General features: G+C 41.8%; 2 protein-coding genes across 3 annotated transcripts in view; both read right to left on the bottom strand.

The window, feature by feature from the left end:
• Positions 1-4,316: 4,316 nt before the first annotated feature.
• LOC306916587 (uncharacterized protein) lies at positions 4,317-13,671 on the bottom strand. Of its 2 annotated transcripts, none has more exons than XM_079494519.1 (7): positions 13,483-13,671; positions 11,765-11,964; positions 10,211-10,312; positions 9,923-10,018; positions 9,271-9,381; positions 8,797-8,923; positions 4,317-7,774 (listed from the first exon to the last, which is right to left on the bottom strand). In XM_079494519.1, exons 1-7 carry the CDS (start codon positions 13,511-13,513, stop codon positions 5,139-5,141), a joined length of 3,303 nt encoding a protein of 1,100 aa, XP_079350645.1. In that variant the 5' UTR covers positions 13,514-13,671; the 3' UTR covers positions 4,317-5,138. The 2 variants fall into 2 exon arrangements, with proteins under 2 accessions (XP_079350645.1, XP_079350646.1); XM_079494520.1 differs by lacking the exon at positions 13,483-13,671 and adding an exon at positions 12,877-13,037.
• A 4,111-nt stretch (positions 13,672-17,782) lies between these two features.
• Positions 17,783-26,084, bottom strand: part of LOC306916080 (ankyrin repeat and BTB/POZ domain-containing protein 3-A-like) — a 214,217-nt gene continuing 205,915 nt past the window's right edge. Inside the window, exons 14-17 of the mRNA XM_079493809.1 lie at positions 25,950-26,031; positions 25,369-25,437; positions 24,686-24,799; positions 17,783-21,885 (exon numbers count right to left, since the gene is read on the bottom strand). Coding sequence (XP_079349935.1) covers positions 21,643-21,885; positions 24,686-24,799; positions 25,369-25,437; positions 25,950-26,031 — 508 coding nt within the window. The 3' untranslated portion in view covers positions 17,783-21,642. The remainder of the gene's footprint in view (positions 21,886-24,685; positions 24,800-25,368; positions 25,438-25,949; positions 26,032-26,084) is intronic.

Here is a 26,084-nt window from a genome sequence, read left to right as displayed (position 1 = left end):
GCGAGAAATGGGGTGCTTGTTTTGATACTCCATGTTTCCGTAGTAACATGCAGGGGTCAAATTATTTTGGCAAAGAGGGAAGGAAATTCCGTGGCGCCTGTTGATGATCAAACTATTGAAATGAGAAAAAGAAAAAAAAGGAGAAAACTTCTGTCAGATAGTTTGACTTTGTGATCGCCGAACCTGCTGGAATCTGGATTACTGCGAGAGGATGGAAGAATACGTACTGTAGCACAGAGTTCTCAGAAACTAACAAACTGTTATTAGTATTACATAACAAAAAAACGAAAACCTGAAGGCCTGGCCTCACACATGCACGGTCACTTTCAGTGGAGAACACGATGGAGCTGGACTCAATCCATTTTCTTTACGCAGCTTCCAAGCGGCCTAGATCAGTGGATTTCAAAGTGGGGTCTGGGGACCACCAGGGGTCCTTGGGGTTGGGGGGTTCCAGGGGACCCTCAGCCAATTGATTGGTAGTTTAATCTACCACACAAATCACACAAAAAGTATTATGTCCATTCTTAAAGGACCACTTCATCCATTTTCAACCTAGCTTCATATAGTTGGTTCTCACTAAAGCTCATAATGATACGCCATGCAACTCCTGGCAACATGCAACAATTATCCCCAATGGCAGTTGCAAGGAGTTGCTTTGGTGTGGTTGACCTTAAAACTGTTTTGTTGCAAGGAGTTGCTTTGGTGTGGTTGACCTTAAAACTGTTTTGTTGCAAGGAGTTGCTTTGGTGTGGTTGACCTTAAAACTGTTTTGTTGCAAGGAGTTGCTTTGGTGTGGTTGACCTTAAAACTGTTTTGTTGCAAGGAGTTGCTTTGGTGTGGTTGACCTTAAAACTGTTTTGTTGCAAGGAGTTGCTTTGGTGTGGTTGACCTTAAAACTGTTTTGTTGCAAGGAGTAGCTTTGGTGTGGTTGACCTTAAAACTGTTTTGTAGCAAGGAGTTGCATTGGTGTGGTTGACCTTAAAACTGTTTTGTTGCAAGGAGTTGCATTGGTGTGGTTGACCTTAAAACGGTTTTGTTGCAAGGAGTTGCAACTGGTGTGGTTTGGGCTTATAGATAGATGGTACCATTCGGTCCGTGTCTCAGAAGATCATCAGTAGGTAGGTTTGGTCATTTCAAACAAGTTTTCAAACTTTTTAAATCTATTTTTAGTGTATTAATGCAAGAACAGTGGCTTCTATTTCAGTGTGTTAACTTTCCAGGAAGCGAATCCCCATCAATGATGTCATTGATACTTGGTAGGCGGGCAGGTTTCTGAAATGTCCATAGCCACCAAATAAGACGTAGATCGAGTAGACAGAAATTGATGGAAGGAATAATTATATAAAAGGTAAGGTTGAAAATGGGCTCCTTTAACAATTTATTTCAATATCATTTCCTAAAATCAAAGTCTACTTTCAGAATATCATTGGGGTAGGGCAGAATCATTATTTGAAATGGGCACGCCATGCCATGGACAAATTAGTCAATTTGGGGATCATGTTGACAGCAGCGGACCGATGCCAGTATGTTCACCGTTTTCTCTATCGTGTACTGATGTTTTCCCTTCACTTTGTTATGTCTTGATGTTGCCGTGATGTTTCAGTAATGAGGGAATTTCCAACAGTGGGATTATTAACAAATGCAAATGACACTACTGGCACCATGATGGCCGTGAGACCTGTCGGAACTCGTGTAGGCTGTTACAAAACCTTGGAATGTTCCACTGAGTCATCAATGAAATTGAAAAACAGAATCAACAGAACAAAGAGACAATAATATGTACCGCATAGCCTACTGTAATGATGTTCGGATATACCGGGGGGTTTCCACAACCACCTAATATGCATGCGATTATGCTGGAGAGAAAACTGAATGCATATGGCATTCGACGAATTCGACGAAATACGCTTTTAATGTTACTGATTTTGCTGCAAGATGAGTAGATGACATATACCCTGCATACACGGTAGGCCTACCTTTCAGTGAAGAGAAATGGCATACACAGTGAAATCGTTCAAATGTAAGTAAGCCTTGCAGAGCCATGAGGCCCATAATGGCAGGAGCCTATCTCCTGTTTCTTAGTGTGAGCCAGCTTGATGTACATCCCCTGTCCATGACACTAGTATGTCACAGGGACTCACCCCAATCCAACCCTTGATGCCCAGGGGCCATTCAGGGAAACTGGAATGCGTGGTAGTGGGTTTGAGGCCCTGAAAAGGGCTCCTGGGGACCTTCATTGGCTGTTGATTGTGTTACATTTAGGTAAAAATGATTTTTTTTTTAAAACGGAAAAACCCAAAACTTTAACATGCACGCACACTATGCCCCCCCCCCCCCTCAATATACTAAATACTGGCCCCGGGGCCCTCGTGAGGGTTAATCTGTCCCTTCTAAAAGCTGCAATCCGGGAATTATTTGATTGAATCAAATGATATTGTATTAACATACTCAAAAAAATAACCAATCTGTATGGTAGAATATGTTAATCCAATATAACTAGCACATCTGGTTGGAGGTGGTCTCCCTGCTCATCCATTGAGAAAATTTGACCGGCACGTCTGGGGTATAGGACACCTATTGCATTGAAGTGATGCTGGCTCACGGGCAATATCTCCCATGGCCAATCAGATTAAAGATAAAAATTGTGTTTTTATGTGGCGATGGGTGGTGATCCACCTGATCTAAAGCCGCACCCACAGCTGTTGATGAAGGGGAAGGGGTTAGGGGAGCGGATGATATTGTGATCTATCTCACTGTCATTTCGTTTGGGCCTTTTGACTCAAAGGCTTTGAGCTGTATTCAGGAAGAAACCAAAAATACACAGGGAAGACATATTTCAATATTCTAACCACACCTTGGGGGTCTATTAGAGTAATCTAAACTCCATAGATACACATAAAAAACAGAAATAGTACAAAGGTCACGGCATGCCATCTTTATGATTCCATCTTAGAAGTAGTATGTACCATTTATATTTTAGAAGGTCTGTTCTAATCCGCACAAAACAACATACAGATTGCATCTTTAAATTGACACTAAGGATTACACACTGTGCACGCCGTGCACCATGTGAGTTTACTCACCCCACAGTGATGAGGAGCGGTTTGGGGGTACGAGCCACTGCTCTTTCCCTGGCAGGCTGGCTGACTGTTTGGTGGGGCCACAGAGTGGGTGCGGTGCTTCTCTGCCCACTTGCCTGGCACAGGGGTATGTCTAGGAAGAGAGCCCTCGCCAGGCCTCAATTATGGGGGAGTAATCCAGGACACACTGAAGCAATTACAGGCCCATATAAATCAATATGCTTTGGGTTTAAAAAGTGATCTGCTCCCAACACTCTCTGGATAGGGTCTGACTCAGTTCGCCTTTGATTTCTTGAGAGAGAGCGGTTTTCTGTGAATCCAGGCAGAGATGCTGCACTAGCTGAGGTTGAGCTGGCATGAGCCCAGGCGCTCAGATTTGTTTACAATCAGGTGGCACAGACTGCAAATTCACTTTCAAAATCGAGAAGTGTCAGAGTGCATTTACAGCAAAAATTGTCTACAGCGTCTGTTGTCACAATTGTAATGAAGGTTAGCTTGGAAGTATTGCAACACACTGCAAAAATAAAACTGTTCCACCACAGTAAACCATGTTTTTTGTTTAATCCACTAGGTTAGGTTGTTGAGTGTCATTATGGCCGAGATCTGTGCTACTATCAAGTGTAGACTCAACATCACAACTACACTGACACCATGTGGCTGAGAAAGTACACTACATGTGCTAGAACCATACAGATACTAGCTGAAAACCAGACATATATACAGGTTTAATGTGTTTTTAGTTCAATGTTTGTTTGTTAAAAATGCCATTGACAATGAAGGGAAAATTTACGTCATCTTGTCCCTAACACAAACATTAAATGCCATTAACCATAAAGAGAATTTAATGTTTGTGTTGGCACCGTTTGTTTTACATCACCTAATCAACATGAGTTAACTTTAATATATTAGCGCCCCTCACTTCACACAGGTGTGATTTGTATTTATACAGATACTGACTGAGCACCCATTCACATGGGCATGTTACTTTTGAGCCAGTACTTTTGAGCTAGTGCAGCCAGTGCAAAATAGTAAACACATATTAGTAATTACATTCAGTATAGTAAATTATATTTTTAGTCAGTCATCATTAATAATTGAACAAATACTAGACAAAGTCTGACTATGTATTAAAGCACAATGTACACTACAGCAGCACTGACATGTCAGTGAATTTACTTTCTGCCCAAGAGTAGCTAGCAATAGTCCAAAAAGAAAATAAACATTCAAGATAAGAAATGATCTTCAAAGTTCCATTTATTTCAAATCAGATTAGCTTAATTCAGCAATACAAAGTAATACTCCAAAGAAAGATCACTGGTACTAACCTCTATAATGTATACTATACATTATAGGTCACACACATCAGACTGGTACATAGGAATGTAACAATGCATCGCAAGACAAAATCTGTCTGTAACAAATGTAAAATTAGTTCCAAGTTTCCCTTATTTATTACATAAATGTGCTGAGAAGCATAGATATGCGGATATATTTCTTAAAGATCGTATCGTGACTTGAGTGAATCGTTACATGCCTAATAGGAAAGCTTTCTTTTACATAATGCCACTACCAGCCAAAAATAGAACGAAAAGTAAAATAAAAACAAAGACGTCCATATTTTCTACAAATTCATAGTTGTACCTACTACTAGGGATAGGTATCATTAAGATTTTTATGAGTCCGGTACTTCTTATCGATTCCGGTTCCTAACGGTTCCGGATTTTGGTTCGATTTTAACCTCTGTATAGAGACTTAAAATGTTACTCTACACTCTGTAGCTTGAGTGTACTTTGTTAAACTTTCGGACGAGGCCTGAAAATAAATAAATAGCGTGTGATTGCGTGTCTGTGGGAACCGATAAAGAACCGAAATTGAATTATTTGGACCTGCCTGGTATAGGCTGGTACTCAGTATGTTCGGTTGGGCTCCTGCTTGGTCCCGAGGTTCGGTACTCACCCCTACCTATGACTTTAAAAAAATATGCTGTAGTGGTGGTAGAACTGAAGAGACTAGCATAACGGGTAGCAAAAATATATAAAAAATAAAACAAAAAACGTACTACTGAAATTCTATTCTCACTTCTGTGAATGCGGGCACGATTTTCACTTCATGCGTAAGTGAATGTTCACAAAGTGATTTCTTGTGAGTGAAAGCTAATCCACATTCCTCACACACATGACTCTTTGGCTTTCCTGTGTGTGTCCGCCTGTGTTTTTTCATATGATAGGACAACCTAAAGGCTTTGTCGCATATGTCACATTTAAAGGGCTTCTCTCCTGTGTGGATTCGCATGTGTGACTTCAGGTAACCCGATTGGATGAAGGCCTTTCCACACTGCTCACACTTGTACGGACGCTCCCCGGTGTGGTACCTGGTGTGGAGTCTGAGTTCATTGGCTGTCAGGAAGGTCTTGCCACATTCAATGCACTGATGTGGCCTCTCGCCCGTGTGGATGAGTTCGTGTCGCTTCAGCGAGATCTCCTTCATGAACTGCTTCCCGCAGGTGTTGCAGGGGTACCTCACGCCTATGTGGACTTGCTCAACGTGGTTGGTCAGCTGCAGCTTGGTCCGGTAGGCCTTGTCACATTGCGTGCAGCCCCAGGGCTTCTCGTCAGAGTGCGTCCCCATGTGCACCGACAGCTCAGACGCCGAGCGATAGCATTTCCCACATTGCCAGCAGAGGAAAGGCTTCTCGCCGGTGTGCTTGCGCTGATGCACCGTCAAACAGTTGGAAGACCTGAACTTATCCGGACACATGTCACAAGCATAGGGGAACTCTCCGTTGTGGACCCGTTCATGGACGGCAAGGTAGGACAGCTGGGAGAAAGTCTTGTCGCAGTGAGGACAAGGAAATGGCCCGGTGAAGTTGTGCTGCTTCTCGTAGTGTTCCCTCAGGCGTCTCAGTAAGGTGAAGGTCTTCTCACACATCGTGCACTGGATGGGTTTGTGCATCAGCTTGTGTCTCTCAAAGGCAGCTTCACTTGCGAGTATCTTTCCGCACTCTTTGCAATAGAGTGAATTGTGAATTCTCTGATGGACTTTGAGCATGGTCATGCTCTTGAATTCTTTCCCGCAGTCATCGCATTTCATGATCTCTTTGTCCTCCACCTTGCATACATTTTCCTGATGCTCCTTCAGAGCCGAGAGGTATTCAAAGTGCGTGCCACAATTGGAACACCAGACTGGTATCTTGAAGGGTGCACCCTGGTCACTGGTCAATGCCGCCTGGGTGGATCCCCTTTTTTGCTCCTTTTTCAACGAGAATCGTACAATCTTTTTATGACAGATGGCGTAGATCTGGTGTCTTTTCAAACCGTGCATGTGCTTGAAGCGCCTCTTACAATGAACACAATGATACGGCCGATCCTCCGTGTGACACTGCATGTGCTTATTAAGTGGTTTCTTACTGTCAAAGGCCCGTGCACAGACGGGGCATACATGTATTTTATTCGCTTTTTTGGCAACTTGTTCTGCGGGCGGGTTGTCTCCCATGGTAGCGGCAGCTGTGTCCAGACCACCGTCCTTTTGATCAGGACCACCACTGCTGTCCGCTTCGGCCAATATCTGCTCCACAGACTTGCTCTCTTCCTCTCGGATCCCCTCGTGACCGTGGATGAGCTGATGTTTCTTCAACGTGTCCTTGTACTTGAAGCCCTTCTCACAAGTAATACAGATGAAGGGACGCTCCTCTGTGTGAGATCGTAAGTGCTTTGTCATGTCTGCACTGCATGGCAAGATCCTGCTGCAGATGGGACAAATTTTGCCGTCCGTTATGCACTCATGAGACGCCATTCCCACGTCCGATGCCGTTGTACCATTACCCACCAGGTTGATTGTTTGGAGGTCTTTGCTCTTGCATATCTCCTTCTGGTGTCTCTTTAACACGTACAGATGTTTGAATCTCTTCCCACAGTAAGCACATTTGTATGGACGGTCCTCAGAATGGGACTTCATGTGCCTCTTCATATCCACCCGGCGAGCAAAATACTTCCCGCACAGAGAGCAGTTTTTGGAGTCTGGTGTGTCAGAAGTGCTCGGTTCAACTATTTCCATTTCTACTTCTTCAGCCTCATCGCTGATCATGACTTCCCTCTCATGAACACGCATGCTGTGTCGAGTCATGTCATATTGATCCCTAAAGTGTTTGTCGCAGTCAGGGCACTTGTACCTGAGTTGACGAGTGTTGGAATGCGTTTCCTGGTGCCGTCGCATGGCAGTAGCGCGCAAGAAAGTCTTGCCGCAGTCAGGACAGGTCTTGTCATTTGGGAATTTTTGTCTCCGCCTCTTTCTTGTTGAAGAGCTGTCATTTTTCTTTTCGTTTAAAGCTTGCCTCTTCAACTGAAGTCTTCTGCTTTGTTTTAGTGGTTGAAAAGACGCTGGTTTGAGGCTGTGTGGCGTGTCATGATCGGATGAGTCTTCCTCGCCTGGCCCACAAGCTCCCTCACCGGTCACTGATCCGTCTTGAACATCTGATTTAACAGAGTCTTGTTCTTCACTCAAACCCGCTGGCTGTTCAATCTTTATGTAGTCCAACAGAGTCACTGTTTCACCCTCCACCTGCACAGTCACACAGCCGTGCATCTGCTCGGCTGGAGTCTCTAACTGCATGTGGTCTGCATCAATCACAACCTTCTCCAGTTGAGGGAGAGACAGAGCCGAGAGAATGCAGTTTCCAAAGGAAGATGGCGTTTCATCTGTAGGAGGAAAACAATACATAGATTCAAAATTACAATACATATCAACAGAAAGCTATTACGTTCAGTATGTGCTGTAATTTAGCAAAGGTTCCAGGGTAGCAGCATACTACACTGCCACAATTGTCTATAATGAAAACAGAGCTAACTGCATGGTGTAGTAATATCCCACAATGTATCGAGCATAGTTTCAAAACAATAATGTCCAAAGGGCAAGCATTGAAGTTAGTTAAAGGTATTGCTAATAGAGCACCGAAGTCTGACGTCAATATCGGTAGAGGGCGCTAAGTCCACTGGTTCATGTACTTTTTATTTGCATTGTAATCCCCATAAGGGGATTTTAGATCACCTCATATAAGAACTGTGTTTGAAAAATAAACATGTCATCTCGGCCGTTACTCTCATATGGATATGAAGAATCAACTGACAGAGAAAACGCTAATGTTACTGCTACTGAATTAGTTACATTTTCGCTAGAAACAGACTATCATATATGAGGGACTGACGGTCGCAAACGATACAGAGACACCTCCCCGACAATAACGCAGAGACAGCTTGTTTATTTTTGGACCACAATGCTTATATGAAACGATTTTAAGATGACCCCATGTTATTCTCCATAGAGAAATTACTTCTGTGAACCAGGGGAATCAAAGAGATGAGCGAGTGACGTCAGGACTTTGGCGCTCTATGCCACGGTTAGATTTCCTCTTCTTATTGTTTTACCCCAGGAATGTTTTGGTCCCCCTTAATTGATTTAATTTTTTTTTTTTTTTTACATAAAAACAATCAATTAAATCTAAAACGGTTAGTTTAAGGTTATTATTAAATTCACATCTTTGCTCAAGACAATGAAGGCCTAATGTGTGATTTGATTCGTCTACTTTGCGAGGCCATACATTATACGCACATTCACAAACTGTTCTGTAAAAAGATTTCTTTTTAAAAAAACGCCTCAAGTCTTATTACATTTTTACATACAATGCAGATAATTGTATGCGTGACAGTGCGAGGAGACTCACCGACTACATCCAATTGTCCTAGAAGTGTTGTGTGGTATCGGAGCACATCCTTCAGTTGTCGCGGGTCAGGAACAGACTTAACGCATTCCTCCAGGGCGGACGGGACTGCAGCAAGCATGGAGGCAGTCTGGAACACAGACAGAGGGGTATGGAGATCAATCAAACAGCATTACCACTAAACCTAAAGCACCACTTCATCACTTTTCTACCTATCTTCATATAAATTGGTCCTCACTAATGTTCATGATGAAATACCACATTTTCTTTCTACTCGTCTGTGTCTCATAGGAGGGCTGTGGGCAGTTCAGAAACCTGTGACAGTCCACCAGTGGCATCATCATTAATGAACATATTTAGATTTTTATTATCGTGAGAACGATGGCTACCATTTAGTCTGGATTCCCCATCGATGATGTAATATGAAGGTAGGTTGAAGGTGTAGGACGTTATTCATGTGCAACATTGTTCAAGTACCTGTTGAAGGTCTGGTACAGGAAAGAGTCTTTCCAGTCGGTTCAGGAAGTCCAGCATGAGCATTTGTAGAGCATTGTCGTAATCAGGGCCAAAATCCACAGGGAATGTCTCCTAGAACAAATAATTACCATTCCGTTGTGACTTAAAGCATTGCATTACACCAGCTCTCCTCTCCAGAAAGGGTGTTCAACAGTACAAATAAAACTATAGTAAGGACAGTACACTAAAGCATGCATGGGCTAGTGGCGGCCCGGGGGCCACATGCGGCCACCACCATCACTTAATGCGGAGAGCAGGTTAAAATCCGAATATTGATATTTTATTTATTTCAGCTGTTACAATTCCAAACGTCTTTTGTTATGTCAAATGTATTTGCATTTAAGTTAATAAAGTTAACATAAGTAACCGCTATAACTAAATGCATTTGAAATTAAATAAACGTGTTACTTTTCAGAATTTCAATTCAAATATAGCAGATCTACAAGTGCAAAACGTGGCGCAGTGAGACTTGTTTTGAGTAATATGCAATGTGGCCCTCTAGAGAGAGTTTGGAACTATAGTGGCCCTATCCATCTTCAAAGTTGCCCACCCCTGCACTAGAGTATGTGTCATAATCAACAATAAGAAACAAACACTGATGAATGTCACTAACCTGGAAGAACTTTTCCCTCTCGTCAGGGTCTTTTAAAAAGGATTCAATTTGATCGACAAAGTTTGATCTGGGAAATTCCACGTCTGCAAAACAGGGCTGGAACAAACAAAAACACACACATTAAATAAAGCCCATCTGCTAGTGATGTATTGATTGACTCGTCATCATAACCAAAATCTGGTTGGTGCCAAAAATAAGTAAAGTAACCAAGATGAAATGTGCAATCAAGTTATCTATTGCATATGCTATCATGGACAAATATTGTATCGCTTTTCTAGAAAAACAAACCTGTGATGCCCAAGTGGATATCAAGGTTCTGATTCTTTCCAGGTGCATCTCAATGGTCTCCGTGTCCGTAATCTGCCCAGTCCGACACAAATCAAGAACCACCTGAAACACAAAAACTGGGCATCAATCACAAATTTGATATGTAGCATAATTTATTACCCAGAATGATTTATAACATCTAACCTGTCAGTTTGGTGTTGGTCGACCAAGACTGTGTTAGTTGATTAGTCGTTTGTGTTTCCCCCCCCCATGCTAATTATTTATTTATTGAGCACAATCAGCACATCTCTTGAAAACTCTAGATGTGTACCTTTAATTCTAACAGTCCATATAGCTATAGTAGCCATTGTGAAATCAACATTAGAATGGTCAGTTCTCAATCTCACCAAGCTGAAAAGGCTCTGCATGATTGTGTGCAGCAAGAGATTTGTTTTCTCCTATGCCTTTATTTGATAGTATACAGTTGAATGGGGAGAGAGGGTGAGAGATGGAGTGACACGCAGCAAAGGTCGTCGGGATCGGGATTTATTTTGAAATTGAAATATATTTAATATTTTGTATCATTCGTTGCACCGTTGTTTGTCCAGTTGTTTACTGGACCACAATGGAAACAAGCCATTGGCTTTTTTTTTTTTTAATAATTTTTATCTTACGATTTTGCAACCCATTTTTTTCACCCAGTGTCAATTATCTAATGTAATCCTGGGCACTACACTTCCTCTGCCAACCTGGGGGGGCAACGGACTGACCTCATGCTTGATTCTATGCATGAGAAGTCCAAGCTGCTTCTTTTCACCTGACAGGGGGGAGTTTCCCCGGCCGGACGTAGCACGTGGAAGGAACACGTTATTCCTCCATCAGGCACCCTGGCTGGCTAGGGGAGGTAGTTTAGAGACCAGGATTACTGCATGTTTTTTGTGAGGGTACCTACCCTAGGGGACACGGGGAGAACATGCAAACTCCACACAGAAAGGCCCTTTCGCCAACTTCACCTCGGGTATGGGCACTGATGACGCTGGAGGAGAGAACACAACCCCCAGCACCCACAGCGTCCCCAGCGGGAATCGAACCCAGGACGTTCTAGCTGTGAGGCACTACCGACTGTGCCACCGTGCCCCCGCCTTTGTCTTTTTTGTGTCTCATCCATGTGGTGTTTTTAAAAATCACACTTGTGTGAAGTTAGGGGCGCTCTTATCATACATCACATTCCGTGCTCAGCCAATCAAATCATCGCTATGGGGGTACACACACATTGCTCCCTCAGCCTAAGCATCAAGAGGTGTCAAGAAAGCGCCTATTCCAGGTGTCTCTTCCGGGTTTTTAAACAGCTGGTGGATGGAAATGACAGTATCGTGCGGCTTCAACTTGCAGCGTCGGCAAAATAAACGGATACCATTTCCTTCCACCAGCTGTTTAAAAACCAGGAAGAGATGCCTGCTCTAGTTGCTTTCTTTCCACGTATGTCTGGGTACAGGCAAAGCTGGGAATAGGACAGGCTAGCGTAGTGCCCCTCAACCAAATTTCACTGAAATATTGAATCAATCAAAGTCTCACCCTGGATCTAAGTCCCAAAAGGATCTGGGCTTTCTGATCTGGATTCAGAAGTTCTGGAACGATGTCTGTGACAGTGCTGATGAACTCCTCCAGCAGGCCAAACTCCTGCACGTCCCCCATCTGGACGACCTGCCACATTGCTGCGGACACCAGCCTCAGTGGTGGGATGAAAAGGCGCAGGGAGGGCAAAGGCAGGGAAACTGTGTGGGGATAGAAATAGATATGACATGTCGCAGCATGATTGGAAAACCAGTCCGATTGAAAAAAGGTACTTCTTTTCCTTTCGGCTTTTCCCTTCAGGGGTCGCCACAGCGAATCATCTCCCTCCATCTCACCCTGTCCTCTACCTACTCTTCTCTCACACCAACTAACTTCATGTCCTCTTTCACTACATCCATAAATCTTCTCTTTGTTTGGTCTTTCTCTAGGCCTCCTGCCTGGCAGTTCCAACTTCAACATCCTTCTACCGATATACTCACTATCCCTCACTATCCCTCCTCTGTACGTGTCCAAAAAGGTATTTGACCCCCCTATTTATTTTAATGTTCAATCAATTGATTGTTTTCTGGCTTTCGCTATATCAATTGTCTGGCTTGTGGCTTGTATCAAACTATCAATGGAACTAAACATAGCAGGAGGATTACATTCCTATTTTTTATCATTATCACAATGACAACTTATTTTCAAGGTAAAAAAAAACACCATCACATTTATTTTACATTAGTTGTTTTATATTAATACAACCTTAATGTTTTGCCAATTATTTGTAGGCCCATTTGCAATATCTTAGCCCACATGTTGGGAAGATGATCCATCTTGTTGTCCTATGATTAAATGTTGAACACAAGCCTATCATGATCTTATCCTATAATTCAATGTTGATTGAACACAAGGATGCTGTGATCATCGAACAGTGTAGAATAGATCACAGCATTATTTTTTGCCATTAATGGCTATAGGTGTGTAGAATATCGCCAAGAAATACACAGAGAAACCAATGTAAAGTTAAGAATTAAAAGTTAAAGAAAAGCCGAGTCTACCTTCCTTCACAGAGGAAGTAATGTTGCACTTAATAGGATTTACGAATTGGATGCCACTGGCAGGATGTTTACCCAAGTCAGTGGTTCTCAACCAGTGGTCCTTGAGGGGGTTCCAGGTGGTCCACAGCTAAATGGAGAGTTGGACCCTTATAGATCTTTAACTGTTTTCATTTTACACACTCAAGTTAAATTATAGTTAAACATCTGCAGAAGTCTACACAATTAGAGAATGTAGAAGAATTGTTATTTGCCTGTTCTCTCCTATGGTACTACCACATCAATACAGCATGGAAATGTGTACATATTCTTTAGTTTTGGGTCTGCAAGGCTAAATCTAATCAAATGGTACGTGGTCCGTGGCTCAAATGCAGAATAAATAATGGGCCTTCATATGGGAAAGGGTTGAAAACCACTGACCTAAGTAACTAAACTACATGTCAAAATGAATGACATGTCACAATTATGTTTTCATAATTGGGCCATTGAGTGAGATGATCGTTTTCTTTTTAGCTTAGCTGGCTAGCCTACTTAGCATCTAGCTCGGCTCGTCGTCATCTCCGAACGGGGTACGCCATGTTGAAAATCGGGCGCACACAACAACAATCCTAGACGTGGAAACTAAGAGAAGTTGCCACGAATTCAACCGTTTTTAATTATTATTATTTCGTATTGCCTTACCGTTCCCTGCTTCATGCTCCGGTGATTGCATCTTGATTTAGAAAATAATAATATAATAATAGCACTCCTATAAAGCGGAGGTGTTTTACTTTTAAACCAACGGTCGGTCCGCCCGGCCGGCCGTGTGATGCAGGTTGGCGGGGGAGGAACAGCAGGATGGAAGGGCGCACTTTTGCCAGATGCCGTGAGAGAAATAAGCATTAAGCAACCGGGTCTATGAAACCAAGCCCAAAAGAAGCGACTGTTTGTTTGTTTGTTTGTTTGTTTGATTGATTGATTGATTGATTGATTGATTGATTGAAATTTGTATTTCACAGTATGCAGAATGGGTACATTTCAAACGAAAGCACAAGTCAATACAAAAACTGTGCTGGATCAGAACATTTAGAGACATACAAATATATGCTTCTATAAAAACAGGAAATCACTAATTTGGGGCAACATGAGCATGACCTTGGCTATTTTATTTTTAGAAAGGGGACATTAAAAAAAAACAAAAAAAAACAAACATTTTATCTAATCTTGTGTATGGGGGTCCCTCCCTGGCAGGCGGGCACAGCATATTCACAGTATGCAGAATTAGTAGATTTGAAACGAAAGCACTTTAGAAACAAGCTAAACTGTTTTGCTGTTGCTGTTGCTGTTGTTGTTGTTATTATGCTGCTGCACTGTCTGAAGTAAGCCAAACAAAAGTACGTTTTACTCTTATGTTACACTACATACAAATACAAATGTAACAATAATATACACAACCTTGAACTTGAGCAACGTTGTTTGGAGAGAAACAAGAGCAAAGTCGCTTATAATAGCCGGACATGGCAACACTCTGAAGGGCGGCTCGATAATAATGCTGTGACTGCGCAGTCGATGCGAATAGGCCGGATGTACTTGTGTAACTAAATCATAACAGACTACAGTTTAAAATGCACCATTTCGTTGTTTTAGTTCCAACACAAATGCCGAAAAATTTGTCTCAGACCCCGTTTCGTGTCTTGAGAGTATACAAGAGCGCCGTGAAAAGGCGGAAGACATCGTTAGGACGATGTTTTGGAGTTCCTCCAGGCAAAAACGCCACAAACACCACAGGATGGCGCCACATTCAGCCAAGAGCTAACTAGCTAAATCGAGGCATTTCCATCCAGTCCAGACTAGATGTCAAGAATATCATCATCTCTCAGACTCTCTCACACATATATACTTTTGTATATAAAGGTACTGCCAGGGTAGGTGGTGGCGTGGTGTGTATAAGGGGAGCAATACCATGGCTCCGTATCACTAAGCATTAACAGACCTAGCATTGCACCATTGCAGATGGCATCTTCCTGACCATGCAGCCTGGCACAGGTGCTCCTCATTTGTGTGTGTAGAGCGTGTCAAGGTTTGTCTCTTGCAATACAATTAATGCCAAGACAACTGAGATTGTGTCAAGGTTTGTCTCTTGCAATACAATTAATGCCAAGACAACTGAGGTTATTATCACAGACAACAGTACCTCCAATGACAGCAAACTGAGTGCTGGACCCTGAAGCAGGCCCTGGCTACAATTTAAATCAATACAATGACAGACAATCTAATTATTACAGAAGTCCATAGCCACTGTGCGACACACCAGAATGAACATGTTACCAACAAGCATCTGGGTGAACACCAAGTGAGAAGATGGAGGCCAGGAGAATGAGGCTGTCGATGACACAGGGACAGCAGGGAAAGAAAGCCTGTGGAGCCAGATATGGAGGATGAAGATGACTAGACATCTCCAGAGGGCTTGTCAGAGAAGCGAAAGGGGGACTCCATCTCTACGTGATGAGTTCCAAAGTTTGACCTTGGGCCATCATCACTTGCTCAGCCTGAAGAAGTCATAGAAGACTGCTCAAAGTACGTACGAACACTTTATTTTTCTTTGCGGCTGCTTGTATGTTGTGTTGTATGTTGTGTAGGCTATATATATGAATGTGATCTAAGCTGTTGTAGTAATGTAGGCTATTGCTTTTGGGACCCAATGACTGGGTGGCTATCCTATGAAACATGTTATTGTTCACTTCAGTGACTGTTTGTGGCTCTGTAGTGTAATTGAATGCTGATGTGATTCTTATGTTTGTGTATGTTGTGTTGTGTTGTTTGTTTCTATGTGTATGTTGCTCTTGGTCACACAATTAGTGAGTTTTCTATTTCCTTTGGGCTTTGACAGAACAGTCATCAATTCCAAATGTTCAGTTGGAATTGAATGTATGTGTGCGTGTGTTGTACTAACAAGCTGATGTTGAAGAAGGTTGTGACACAATGTGAAAGGGTGGCTGTATTGGTTCATGACTAACGCCTGTGGTCTCAAGGCTAGTTCAAAATCATGACTGGCTTGGTGGCAAAACTCAAGTCTATCATGTAGTCATTCATTCATTCATTCATTCATTCTTAGATTCTTTCTCTCTCTCTCTGGATTGGAACCTAGTTTTTGATGTATTTGCTGAGCTGCTGCTTGTGTTGTATGCAGTGCATTCATATGTAATGCTGTTGCTCTATTGTCATTTTGTGTTTTGCTGGTGTAATTCAAGTTGTTGTTTATCAGTTGTGTGCTGTGCATTCTTAAACAAATTCCACAAAGCGCTTGGTTTACTTTAGCACCATCATGTGGAAACTACAACAATTGCTTTGCAGCAATGTTGAACTTGCAGTGAGTCAGTTGAATGCAGTTGGAGGAAGCGAGAAGGGCAGATAAGGCTGAGCAAAATCAAGGAATTTACTTTGCAAGTTAGGAAATCTTTGAATCCAGAAAGGTAACTGTCTTTAAATATACCTTTAAATATAAAATCCTTCCACATGGGAATCCACTTTTTTGTGCTACTAAGGAATTGACAGACTGCTATTTACCAGATGTTTCTAAACCAGCAATTAAAATGTTATTCTTGGCTCCCTTTGTTCCAGTTTCAGGTTCTATAATACCAATGATGGAAAGATTCATTCAGAGAGGTGCTATATTTAAATATGCCACAGTTTGAAAAAAGCTGAGATGAAATTTAAATGATGTTAACCTATCTTATGTAAAACTCATCTATATTATATTTTCCTTTTTATATCACTACACTTCTTATTCGTGGTCTCTTTACTCCTCAACTCTTTCAGATCAGTCTCTTGCTAATGCCTTGCGCAGAGAGAAGTTACAAGCAGAACGCACCCTTCGTTCTCTGGGTATTCAATACCAACAGAAGCTGGCTGGGGTGTGTGGTGCTCAGTTGCAGCTGAGAAGAGCTCTAGATAAGTTGAACGCTTCTCGTTGTGATATCAAATGGTATGGGGAGTCACAATCTAATGTACACAGTTCAGCAACAGCGGGCGTTCTCCGACCAATGGCCGTACCAACAGCTCCCAAACCCTGCTGTCCAAACCGCATCTTGTGTTCAACCTGTAACCTCCGCTTGCGTCTGGCAGATGCCAAAATGCGCCGGTTCACCCCCAGTCTATGGACTATGTACTGTCAGCCAGACCAGGCCAGGCCAGGCCATGCTGCTTACACCTACACCATGCCCCGCTTCATGGAATACCGGAGTCTCACTGCCACTGACAACTCCATTCGATACTTGCCCTTCATTTAATATACCAGTTTCACATTGTATGCCGGATTAAATGAAATTAGCCTATATTACAGTATTGCCTGCTTGACCAGGCCAACATACAGCAGAGGAAAAGGATAAACATCTGAAAGAATATTTGATTTGCCTTTCAGATGATTTTGTTTTTGTGTAATTTGCATGTTAGCTCTCAAATGGCTTTGTTCAAGGATTAACCGTTTTGAGAGATACATACATACAGATGAATAGAAGGGGGACAGACGTGTAGACGCAGAGAAAGGAACCCCCCCCCCCACCTCCCCTAACCCTAACCCTTCCCCAAATAGGAGTCAAAGCCAAACCTCTCCCCCAGCCCATCTTTTACGACTCTCAAACAGTCTCGAGACTCCAGACATTCCATTGGCTTTGTAGGGGAGCTGCCATCATGTTTAGTACCTCGAGCCATTTAATTTGTTCAGTTAAAGTAAAGTGATCAGTAAATCCTTCTGGTGCTGGCCTCTAGCCAAGTAACAACTGCATTCATCGAAGATGGTGTGGTGTCCTGGCTCCTTAGTTGTAGGACAGTGTCCGTGCCGAAAAATAGGTAGGTGAGCCAGACACAGTATACAGTCTTGAAGTGGAAGAGATGGGCTTTCTGTTCTTTATTAATAGGGCACACTAACCATGGATGTAGGAATTTAGGAAAACTGTATTGATAACAATAATCATACTGCAAATTAATTAACAAGACAAATTCATATTGTTTAAAGTGATCGTTTTATTGACTGTACACAAATGCATGTCATGGAACAATTGCACTGTTGCATGAGTGTACTATTCCTTTTTTTATTGTTATGCTCAACCAAATCCCTGCTATTCACACCATGTATAATTTATATTTATATATATTTATATATATATGTTTTGTACAATATACATGTTCTCATCAAAGTAAAAATAGCAAAAGTATCCCCCTGGATTCCAAATCTAGTAAATAGTCCATGCATGTTTCAATTGGAACTACCATAAACATTGCTGATTAGCAGGAACAAAAATACAGGCAAATAAATGCTTTGACAAATTAAGAGAATAGTCTCTGATTAGACAAAGTTGGTGCACAGCGCACATCCCAGACGACATTGAACAAAAAGAGCCATGCCAATCTACCACTGATTTACCCTTGGATCCATTGTAAGGCCCATAGTAAAAAATCTTATTTGCTGGTGTCATAACAAAGAGTCAGACAAAGACATCAATCTCACTGTGTGTTCTGTTCTAGGCTTAGATTCATTACACAATTTGAATAATTAGCAGAAAAAAAGAAAAAAAGACAAATACGCATATTCTAAAAGTATTGCCCCTTTTGACCAAGTAACACTAGCAAACACAGTGCACGACACCTTCTTGAATCTATCTATAAATAAACCTTTGTTTCCATGGAGACTAAAGCCTATGGTCAAGTATTTTTTTTATTATTTGTTTTTTAATCATTGTGTAGTTAAATAAATTGAGGTCTTCAAGTGGGGAATGTGTTATGATTAGATGTTTTTTTTCAAAAGGGAATTTATTAGAAGTTTCATTAAAGTTATAAGATTAATGGAAAATGAGTGACGGAAATGGCAAAGGAACATGGTTAATTCTGAGTTCTTCAGTTGCTTTCATGGATATTTCAATTCAGTTCATCTTTCTGTAATATTTTAAGTATACTGCACTATACTGCACCAAGTAATAGAACTCAAGGGAATATTGCTTAATTTGAATATTTTTATACAATCTTTTACATTTTTGTAAAACAAAATAGCTGTGGAAATGTAAAATAAAATATATAGCGCTATGCATGTAGGTAAGAAAATAAAGTTGGTGAATATATTTCGTTTTCTGTAACTATTTACAGATTTAAATGGGCCTGCTATTTACCCATAGGCCCAAGCTAAAATGTGTTTGACCCAAAACTAATTTGAAAGTAATTTTGAGTGTGCTACAACATTATTTGTCTGTGTGTATCATACTGTATCAAAGACATCCACCACAAAAAACATGAATACAGTTTATAGACATCTACACTTACACCTAAACCCTATGCACTTAGTTGAACAGGGTCTCCCAGGGGTCTATGCTTATTGTTAGTTGTTGTTCCCCAGCGTTTTCCCTCTACACCAAATGTCTTCACCATAAGCAGCCAATCTCACACACACACACACACACACACACACACACACACACACACACACACACACACACACACACACACTACAATGCGTCAGAACGTGTTGGCTTGTAGGACTTCTATTTTCGCTCAATGTTTGTAGGACTTCTGAAGCCCAGCTTAGTTTAGGTGTTTGCTGTTTGTTTGGGTTAGGTAGGTGCTGCACACTAGACACATTCCACCCAGCAAAATTAAAGAGAGTGTGACATTTGAGAATATCAATCCTTAAATTTCCACACAAATTTGACAAATTTGGACACATGGGGATTAGTAAATGGGAAATGTATGTAATGTCAAACAGGGCTTTTTAAACCGCTAATAACCCCTATTTACATTTCTTTCAAAAACAGCAGAACCTCGCACTCACAACGCTTGAAGATATGGTACTTTAGAAAATGTTTAAACCTTTTGAAAATATTTCACATATATGCCATGCCCAAAAAGAGACGCCAAGGTGAAAGTGGTTAAACATAAGTAGTCACACTTAACAGTATCCATCAAAAGTGGTGTTTTCATTATTCAAATGAGAGTGCTAATATGCAGCTCTAATTAATCTGAAATGTCATTGTCATCACATCACACACACGCCATGTCTGTGTCTGTTTGGTCCATATACCTTTAGTGGTAGATTTCAAGTTATCAATGAATGTTGAATGAATGTTATCTACAGATTAATTTAAACTGATATTTCAAATATATATGCATTCAAATGTACTTTCTAGTTTCTACTGGATTATTCAATATAATCAACTGCAATTCCTTCCTCAGAATGCATCAGGAATACAGAAACAATTTTTAAGTACTTCAATAGGCTGCTAAACAGTCATCTTACACTGTCCTATCGCTCTCCTTTCGCTCTACATGACACAAGGACATTGTGACACTGACTGCACACACACACACACACACGCACACGCACACGCACAAACACACACACACACACACACACACACACACACACACAGAAAGCAAAACATAAGACACACACATACACACAGATTAAACATGCAACTTTGCATAAACGGAAGCATATAGCTTGGACACAGACGAACACATTCAGTTGAGCGTGGTGGTGTTAAGCGCCAAGCATGTGGGTACTGTACAAAAAAGAAGGAAAAACATGACTAGTACTAGACAGTACTTTCAGGCCGTATGTAGCCTGCATCAAACTTCTTTTAGAAATTCATCATTCCAGTTCCATCTCCAGTTCTTGGTAATGTGTGGTTTGCTATAGATAGAAAGCAGCAGGCGGAGCATGCCTTACTTTTGTCCAAAGGTAGTAGTCAGTGAAGTAAACTCTGCCCAAGAAGCAATATCAGGACAATTTAGTTGAGGGAGGGACCATGCAAATTGATGACAGTCTCCATGAAACGATCACAAGTCTCATTTACAGTTGAACGTCAACAAGCTCAAACCAGTTCAAACCAGCTCAAACCAGTTATGGATTTGTCAGGTGGAAGAGAGTTGTTCAAAAAGCACGGGAGTATTGGTCGTTGTGAAGTTCGTCTGATCGGTTTGGCCGCAGCTCACAGTAGAGAACACAGTAAAATATATCCAACATATAAACAACGCAAGTTGAAACACACCCATGTCCATCAGCCACTTATAAGCACTATTCTCCCAAATCTTCGAAAACGTTTGAAGTGAACATTTTAGGAAATTGTCTCCCATAATGACACGCCCCACAACAGGGAGGCCAGGGTCAAAGTGGTTATCATAATATAGCCTCTGCTACTATTCCCTTCTATTATTACATGTATGATCTGCATCTGCTGCTGTGTCTGACAGAGTTGTGATGGTGCTTTGGTATGTCTCATGATGACCATAATGCTGTATGTCACCTCATCAGTATTAAGTCTCCCACAAAGAAAATGCGTAACGGTGTGTAAACCAGTGTCTCATTAAAGAGATTAATTGCTGATGGAAAAGTTGCATTTATCAAGAGTCAAAATTCTGATTTGCCTTTTTTTTTAAAGCGTATTCCATGTGCATCTCCCGTATGAAATACGCCTGCACGTTTCATAATTATGATCAGGGCAAGGTAAAAGCGTGTGCGCATCGCGATAATTGTCAAGGGGATGTTTTCGATGACGGTGCTCAAGCCTCTGCGAAAAATCGCAGTGTTTGCTTCGGAACAAGTGACAACGCAAGTGACGGTGTTGCATTAATATTCCTCCTCTACCACCCTGTGTCATTATAACGCTATGGTGGTCCCTGCAAGAGTTTTGCGTGACGGGAGAGTTGACAGAGACAGAGAAGCCTGACAATGACGCCAAGAAGCAGCTTCCTCCAGCAGCAACAAGGAGGACACATGGCGGCCGGGTGGATCGGCTGTATAGCACGAGACAGTTGGATTTTATCGGGTGGTGGGTGGGCGGCTGGGGGGGGGGCTCTCTGAGTGGAGGGAGCCGGTCACACGACGGAGCCCTTGGAGGTGGAGAGGTGGATGGAGTGGATTCGGGTGGCCAGCGTCCGCTCCAGGTCCTGGAGGATGTCGGTGCTGCAGACGGCGCCTGCGGGGCTGGACGCGGGGCTCTCGGCCAGCGCCAGGGGCTCGTACAGGAGCGTCTTGAAGGTCTCCAGCTCGATGAGCAGCGCCATGTTCTTCAGGAAGTAGCCCTCGATGAACGCCGTGAGCTCCGCGGCACCGAGGAACTATAAAGGAGGGAGGGAGAGAGGGAGGAGCAAAGGAGAGAATTAATGAGTTTTACTACGATTACTACTATTACTTACGTTCTAGGAGAACAGTAAGTAAGTAAATGTTATTTATATAGCACTTCTCACAGAGAAAACTCACAAAGTGCTTTACATGCAGAGAATAAAAACAAAAACAAGCAAAAATAAAAACAGAATAGTACAGACTTGACTAGAAAACAGCCTATACAATTGATCTCAAAACAAAACCAGAAAAATAGCAATACACAACATCATGAAACGTCTGGAAATGCCTGTGCAAAATTGCAAATAGTAGTGTTTTGAGTTTGTTCTTAAAAAATGTCCACAGAAGCTGCGGATCTCAAGACCTGTGGAAGAGCGTTCCACAGTGTGGGCGCTACAACCTGAAAGGCTCTGTCACCTTTCGTTTTAACTCTAGTGCTGGGAACAAATAACAGACCCTGATCCGCAGACCTTATCCGCTGGACAAGGTCAGTTAAATATTTTGGCGCCTGACCATGTAGAGCTCTATAGGTGCACCAGGACCTTAAAGGAGAATTCCATGCTAGAAGGCTTTCTTACCTTTATTTGTAGTTGTTATGTCCCCACCAAAGAGGTCCAGGTGTTATTTTGTGCAAAAGTGCATTATTGGCTATTTCCCCTAATATAAGCCCTCAATGGGGGTTGGGTCGCTTATTTCCATCGAAATAAATAATAAAGTGTGCCACCTTGGGATACTATTTACATTATGAAGATTTTTGAGCGATGGAAATAAGCGAATTAGCACAACACCCCAATGCCCCATTCAATTCAATGCAATTCAATTCAATTCATTGAGGGCTTATGGTAGGGGAAATAGCCAATAATGCGCTTTTGCACAAAATAACACGTGGACCTCTTTGGTGGGGACGTAACAACTATAAAGGTAAGAAAGCCTTCTAGCATGGAATTCTCCTTTAAAATGAACCCTGAAATGTACAGGAAGCCAGTGTAAGAATTGTTATTTTGATCAACGTTTGCCTGTTACTGTATCTCTCTAATAATGGTACCACGTCAATACAGCATGGAATTGGATGGAATCCATCGATAACAAAATCTTCTACGTTTTGGGTCTGAGAGGATAAATCTCATCAAATGGTGGTCCGTGACTCCGTGGCTCAATGCAGAAAAGATAATGGACCTTGACATGAAAAAGGTTGAAAACCACTGGTCTAAATGCACCTTTTTGGAAGCACAATATGCGTGGAGTTGCCATCAACTGAGGGACAGCCAGTGGACCTTCTGTCCACTGGCTGTCCCTCAGTTGATGCCAAGGAAATCTGGCTAGACAAAGTCACTAAACGGCTGCATATCACCGTTATCATTGTCTCCGTGTTACTATATTGCTTGTTATTCAGTATTGTTAGGATGTTTGCTATTGTTGTCTCTGCATATGCAATGTTATAATTTGTTTTGTTATATGTAACATGCTTTGGTAATGTAAGACATATCTTATCATGCCAATAAAGAATTTTGACATTTACATTGATTTCCGATTCCGATAAACACAGTAAAGCGAGCGTTTGTTTGTGTGATTAAGTCAATTTAATTGAAACTGCTATTTATGCCATTATGACAATCATTGTCATTTGCATCAGTATCCTTATTAACAACATATGTCGCAACATATTGCGACATATGTTGTGAGCTTGTAGATCTGCTATTTTTGGTAAAGAGATTTGGTGTAGATTGAAAAAGAATGCACCAAGTACAGTGCAAGTAATAAGCATAGAGGCTCTACGCCAGTGGTTTTCAACCTTTTTCATGACAAGGTCCATTATTTAAACGGACCACCGTTTGATGCGATTTCTGCCTCTCAGACCCAAAACGTAGAATATTTTGTTGTCGTTGGATAAGATTTTGTCCACAATTCCATTCCATGCTTTATTGATGTCGGCACCATTAGTAGAGATAGCAGGCAAACTTTTGATCAAAACACCATTCTCCTACATTCTCTTAGCCTGGCATAGCCGCATATGCGGGGAAGAATCTTCAGTGAATCCCCGCTATGAGGCTGGCCAAGCCAGGCTAACATTCTCTAATTGTGTAGACTTCTTGTTAATCAAGTAATGTTTAACAATAATTTAACTCTTGAGAGCGTAAACTGAAACCAAATGGACCCTAAAGGCTCATACATACTCCAGTTTTAGGTGATAAGTTATCATCTTCACCTATCACCGTCACCTTCATAACGAGTCGAGGTCATCATACTCGCGGTGATGTCCTTAAGCATTGACCCCGCCTCCCTCTGGTTCAGATGCAAAACCCCCATGCCTGCAAAACCGCCCACCCAACTTGTAGACCAATCAGTGAACGGGGTGATGGCTCCAGAGTGAAAGGACTTGTCTGATAGTAAAAACAGAGAGATGTGTCGGGGTCCAAATGAATGACGTAATGTTGTAGTTCTCTAACCCTTAAAAAACTACACTGCAGTGATAAGCTATCACCACAAACTGGAGTATGAATGAGCCTAGGGTCCATTTGGTTTCAACTCAAGAGTTAAAGATCTAAGCTTGGTTACCAACTCTCCATCCATTTAGCTGGGGACCACCTGGAATACCCCCTCCAGGACCACTGGTGGTCCCCGGACCACTGTATGAGAACCACTGGTCTAAGTGGCTAAACTGAACACACCTGGCTTTGCATCACAGCAAACCCTGCTCTGTACCAGCGATTCCAGCGAACCTGTGGGCCGGCAAGGCCCCCTGGTGGCCTTTCCTTTCCAGTACGGTTGCTTGTGATTTAGCTGGCTGGGTCTCACCTTGGCATGTTTGTAGAGATCCACGCATGTTTCCGTGGTGATGTTCTTGGAGCAGATGATCTCACAGTGTCGCTGAAGGGCCTCTAGTTGGAAGAATTTGGCTGCAGACAACAGCTGCAGAAGACAGTATAAGCCCACAATCGAGTGTTTATTTTTACAGCAAATTTTTATGTACCAGTAGTTTTAGTCATAGTCTTTTGAGTCAAATGCAATTTAGTTTTAGTCATGTTTTGGTCCCCTGGAATGTTTTAGTGTTAGTCTAGTTTTAGTCGACTAAATATCATACGATTTTTATTCGACTAAATCTACAATTGATTTTGTCGAGAAAATTGTATTGTGTTGTAATGCCTGATTTTACACTTAGTTGCATGCTGAAAATTAGCCGATCTACAGTAGCTTGTAGATCGACATGTTGTGGGCTTGTAGATCGGCTAATTTCAACAACCGAGCGCAACAAAAGTGAGAAAAAAGGGAGTCGTCGAACATTCTTTGTCATAGGTTTAGTCGGCGAAATCAACACTGAACCCAGTGTGGTGAAGTACTTTTACATAAGTAAAAGTATCAATTATACCTTACCACAGTATAAAAATACAGTGCACTGTACTGCTGAAGTAAAAAGTACTTATTGTTTCATTTTTTTATAATAATAAAAAAAGAAACAATGTAAGTACCACAACTCTTACCTCCATAATTTCAGTGTTTCGTATGTGCAACGCCTCAGTGCCACCGTAGTATAGATACTGCATGACCAACTGGAACATAGAAGATAAAAATACAAAAGAACAAGAATCATCTTTCTTGGCCAAGACAGTTTCATGTGTGATGCAGTGATTCTCAACCCTTTAAATTGAGCGCATTGAGACCTGGAACGCATGTGTGTCGCCTTAGCTTTTGACCACTTTAACCATTATTTTAAACTTTAGCTGTTGGAAAAATAGCAGATCTACAAGCTATTTTCTTTTTCTTTTTTTTCTTTTTTATCGTGAAAATGTGGCGCAAATCTTTGAATATATTCTTAAACAGCAAATGTTTTAACTCATATCTTTGCTTCTGGGGGGTCCCTGGAACAACATATTTTCAGATGGGGGTCAGATGGCCAATTCCATTAATTAATTTTCGGGGTCCTTGACATGAAGTAGCTTGAGAACCACTGATATAGAAACATAGGCTTTTCAGAAAACTGTCATGATTTAGAAGACATTTTTAGAATCTGGTCTCAGGTCTCAATGAGGACCTCCTCCCAATGTGATATGATACATCTTACCTGGAATATATTGTACTTGACATGGCTGATCTCAATGCAAGTGTTCTCTGCAGCTGGTCGGTTCTGGAGCAGGGACTTGAACCTATGTTACACAAGGATGACACATGATGGTAGAGTCATGTACCCCACACACAC

This window comes from Electrona antarctica (assembly GCF_951216825.1).
Source record: "Electrona antarctica genome assembly, chromosome: 23".
NCBI lineage: Eukaryota > Metazoa > Chordata > Actinopteri > Myctophiformes > Myctophidae > Electrona > Electrona antarctica.
The sequence above is the reverse complement of the archived record's forward strand: the minus strand, read 5'-3'. Positions and strand labels throughout refer to the sequence as shown.

Excerpts from the sequence above, each read along its gene's own strand:
- LOC306916587 (XM_079494519.1), bottom strand. The coding sequence starts at position 13,513 with ATGCAATCACCGGAGCATGAAGCAGGGAACG. Across the intron at positions 11,965-13,482 it reads GGAGCATGAAGCAGGGAACG|TTTCCCTGCCTTTGCCCTCC; the intron begins GTAAGGCAATAC and ends ATCCCCACACAG. Across the intron at positions 8,924-9,270 it reads CTGTACCAGACCTTCAACAG|ACTGCCTCCATGCTTGCTGC; the intron begins GTACTTGAACAA and ends TCTGTGTTCCAG.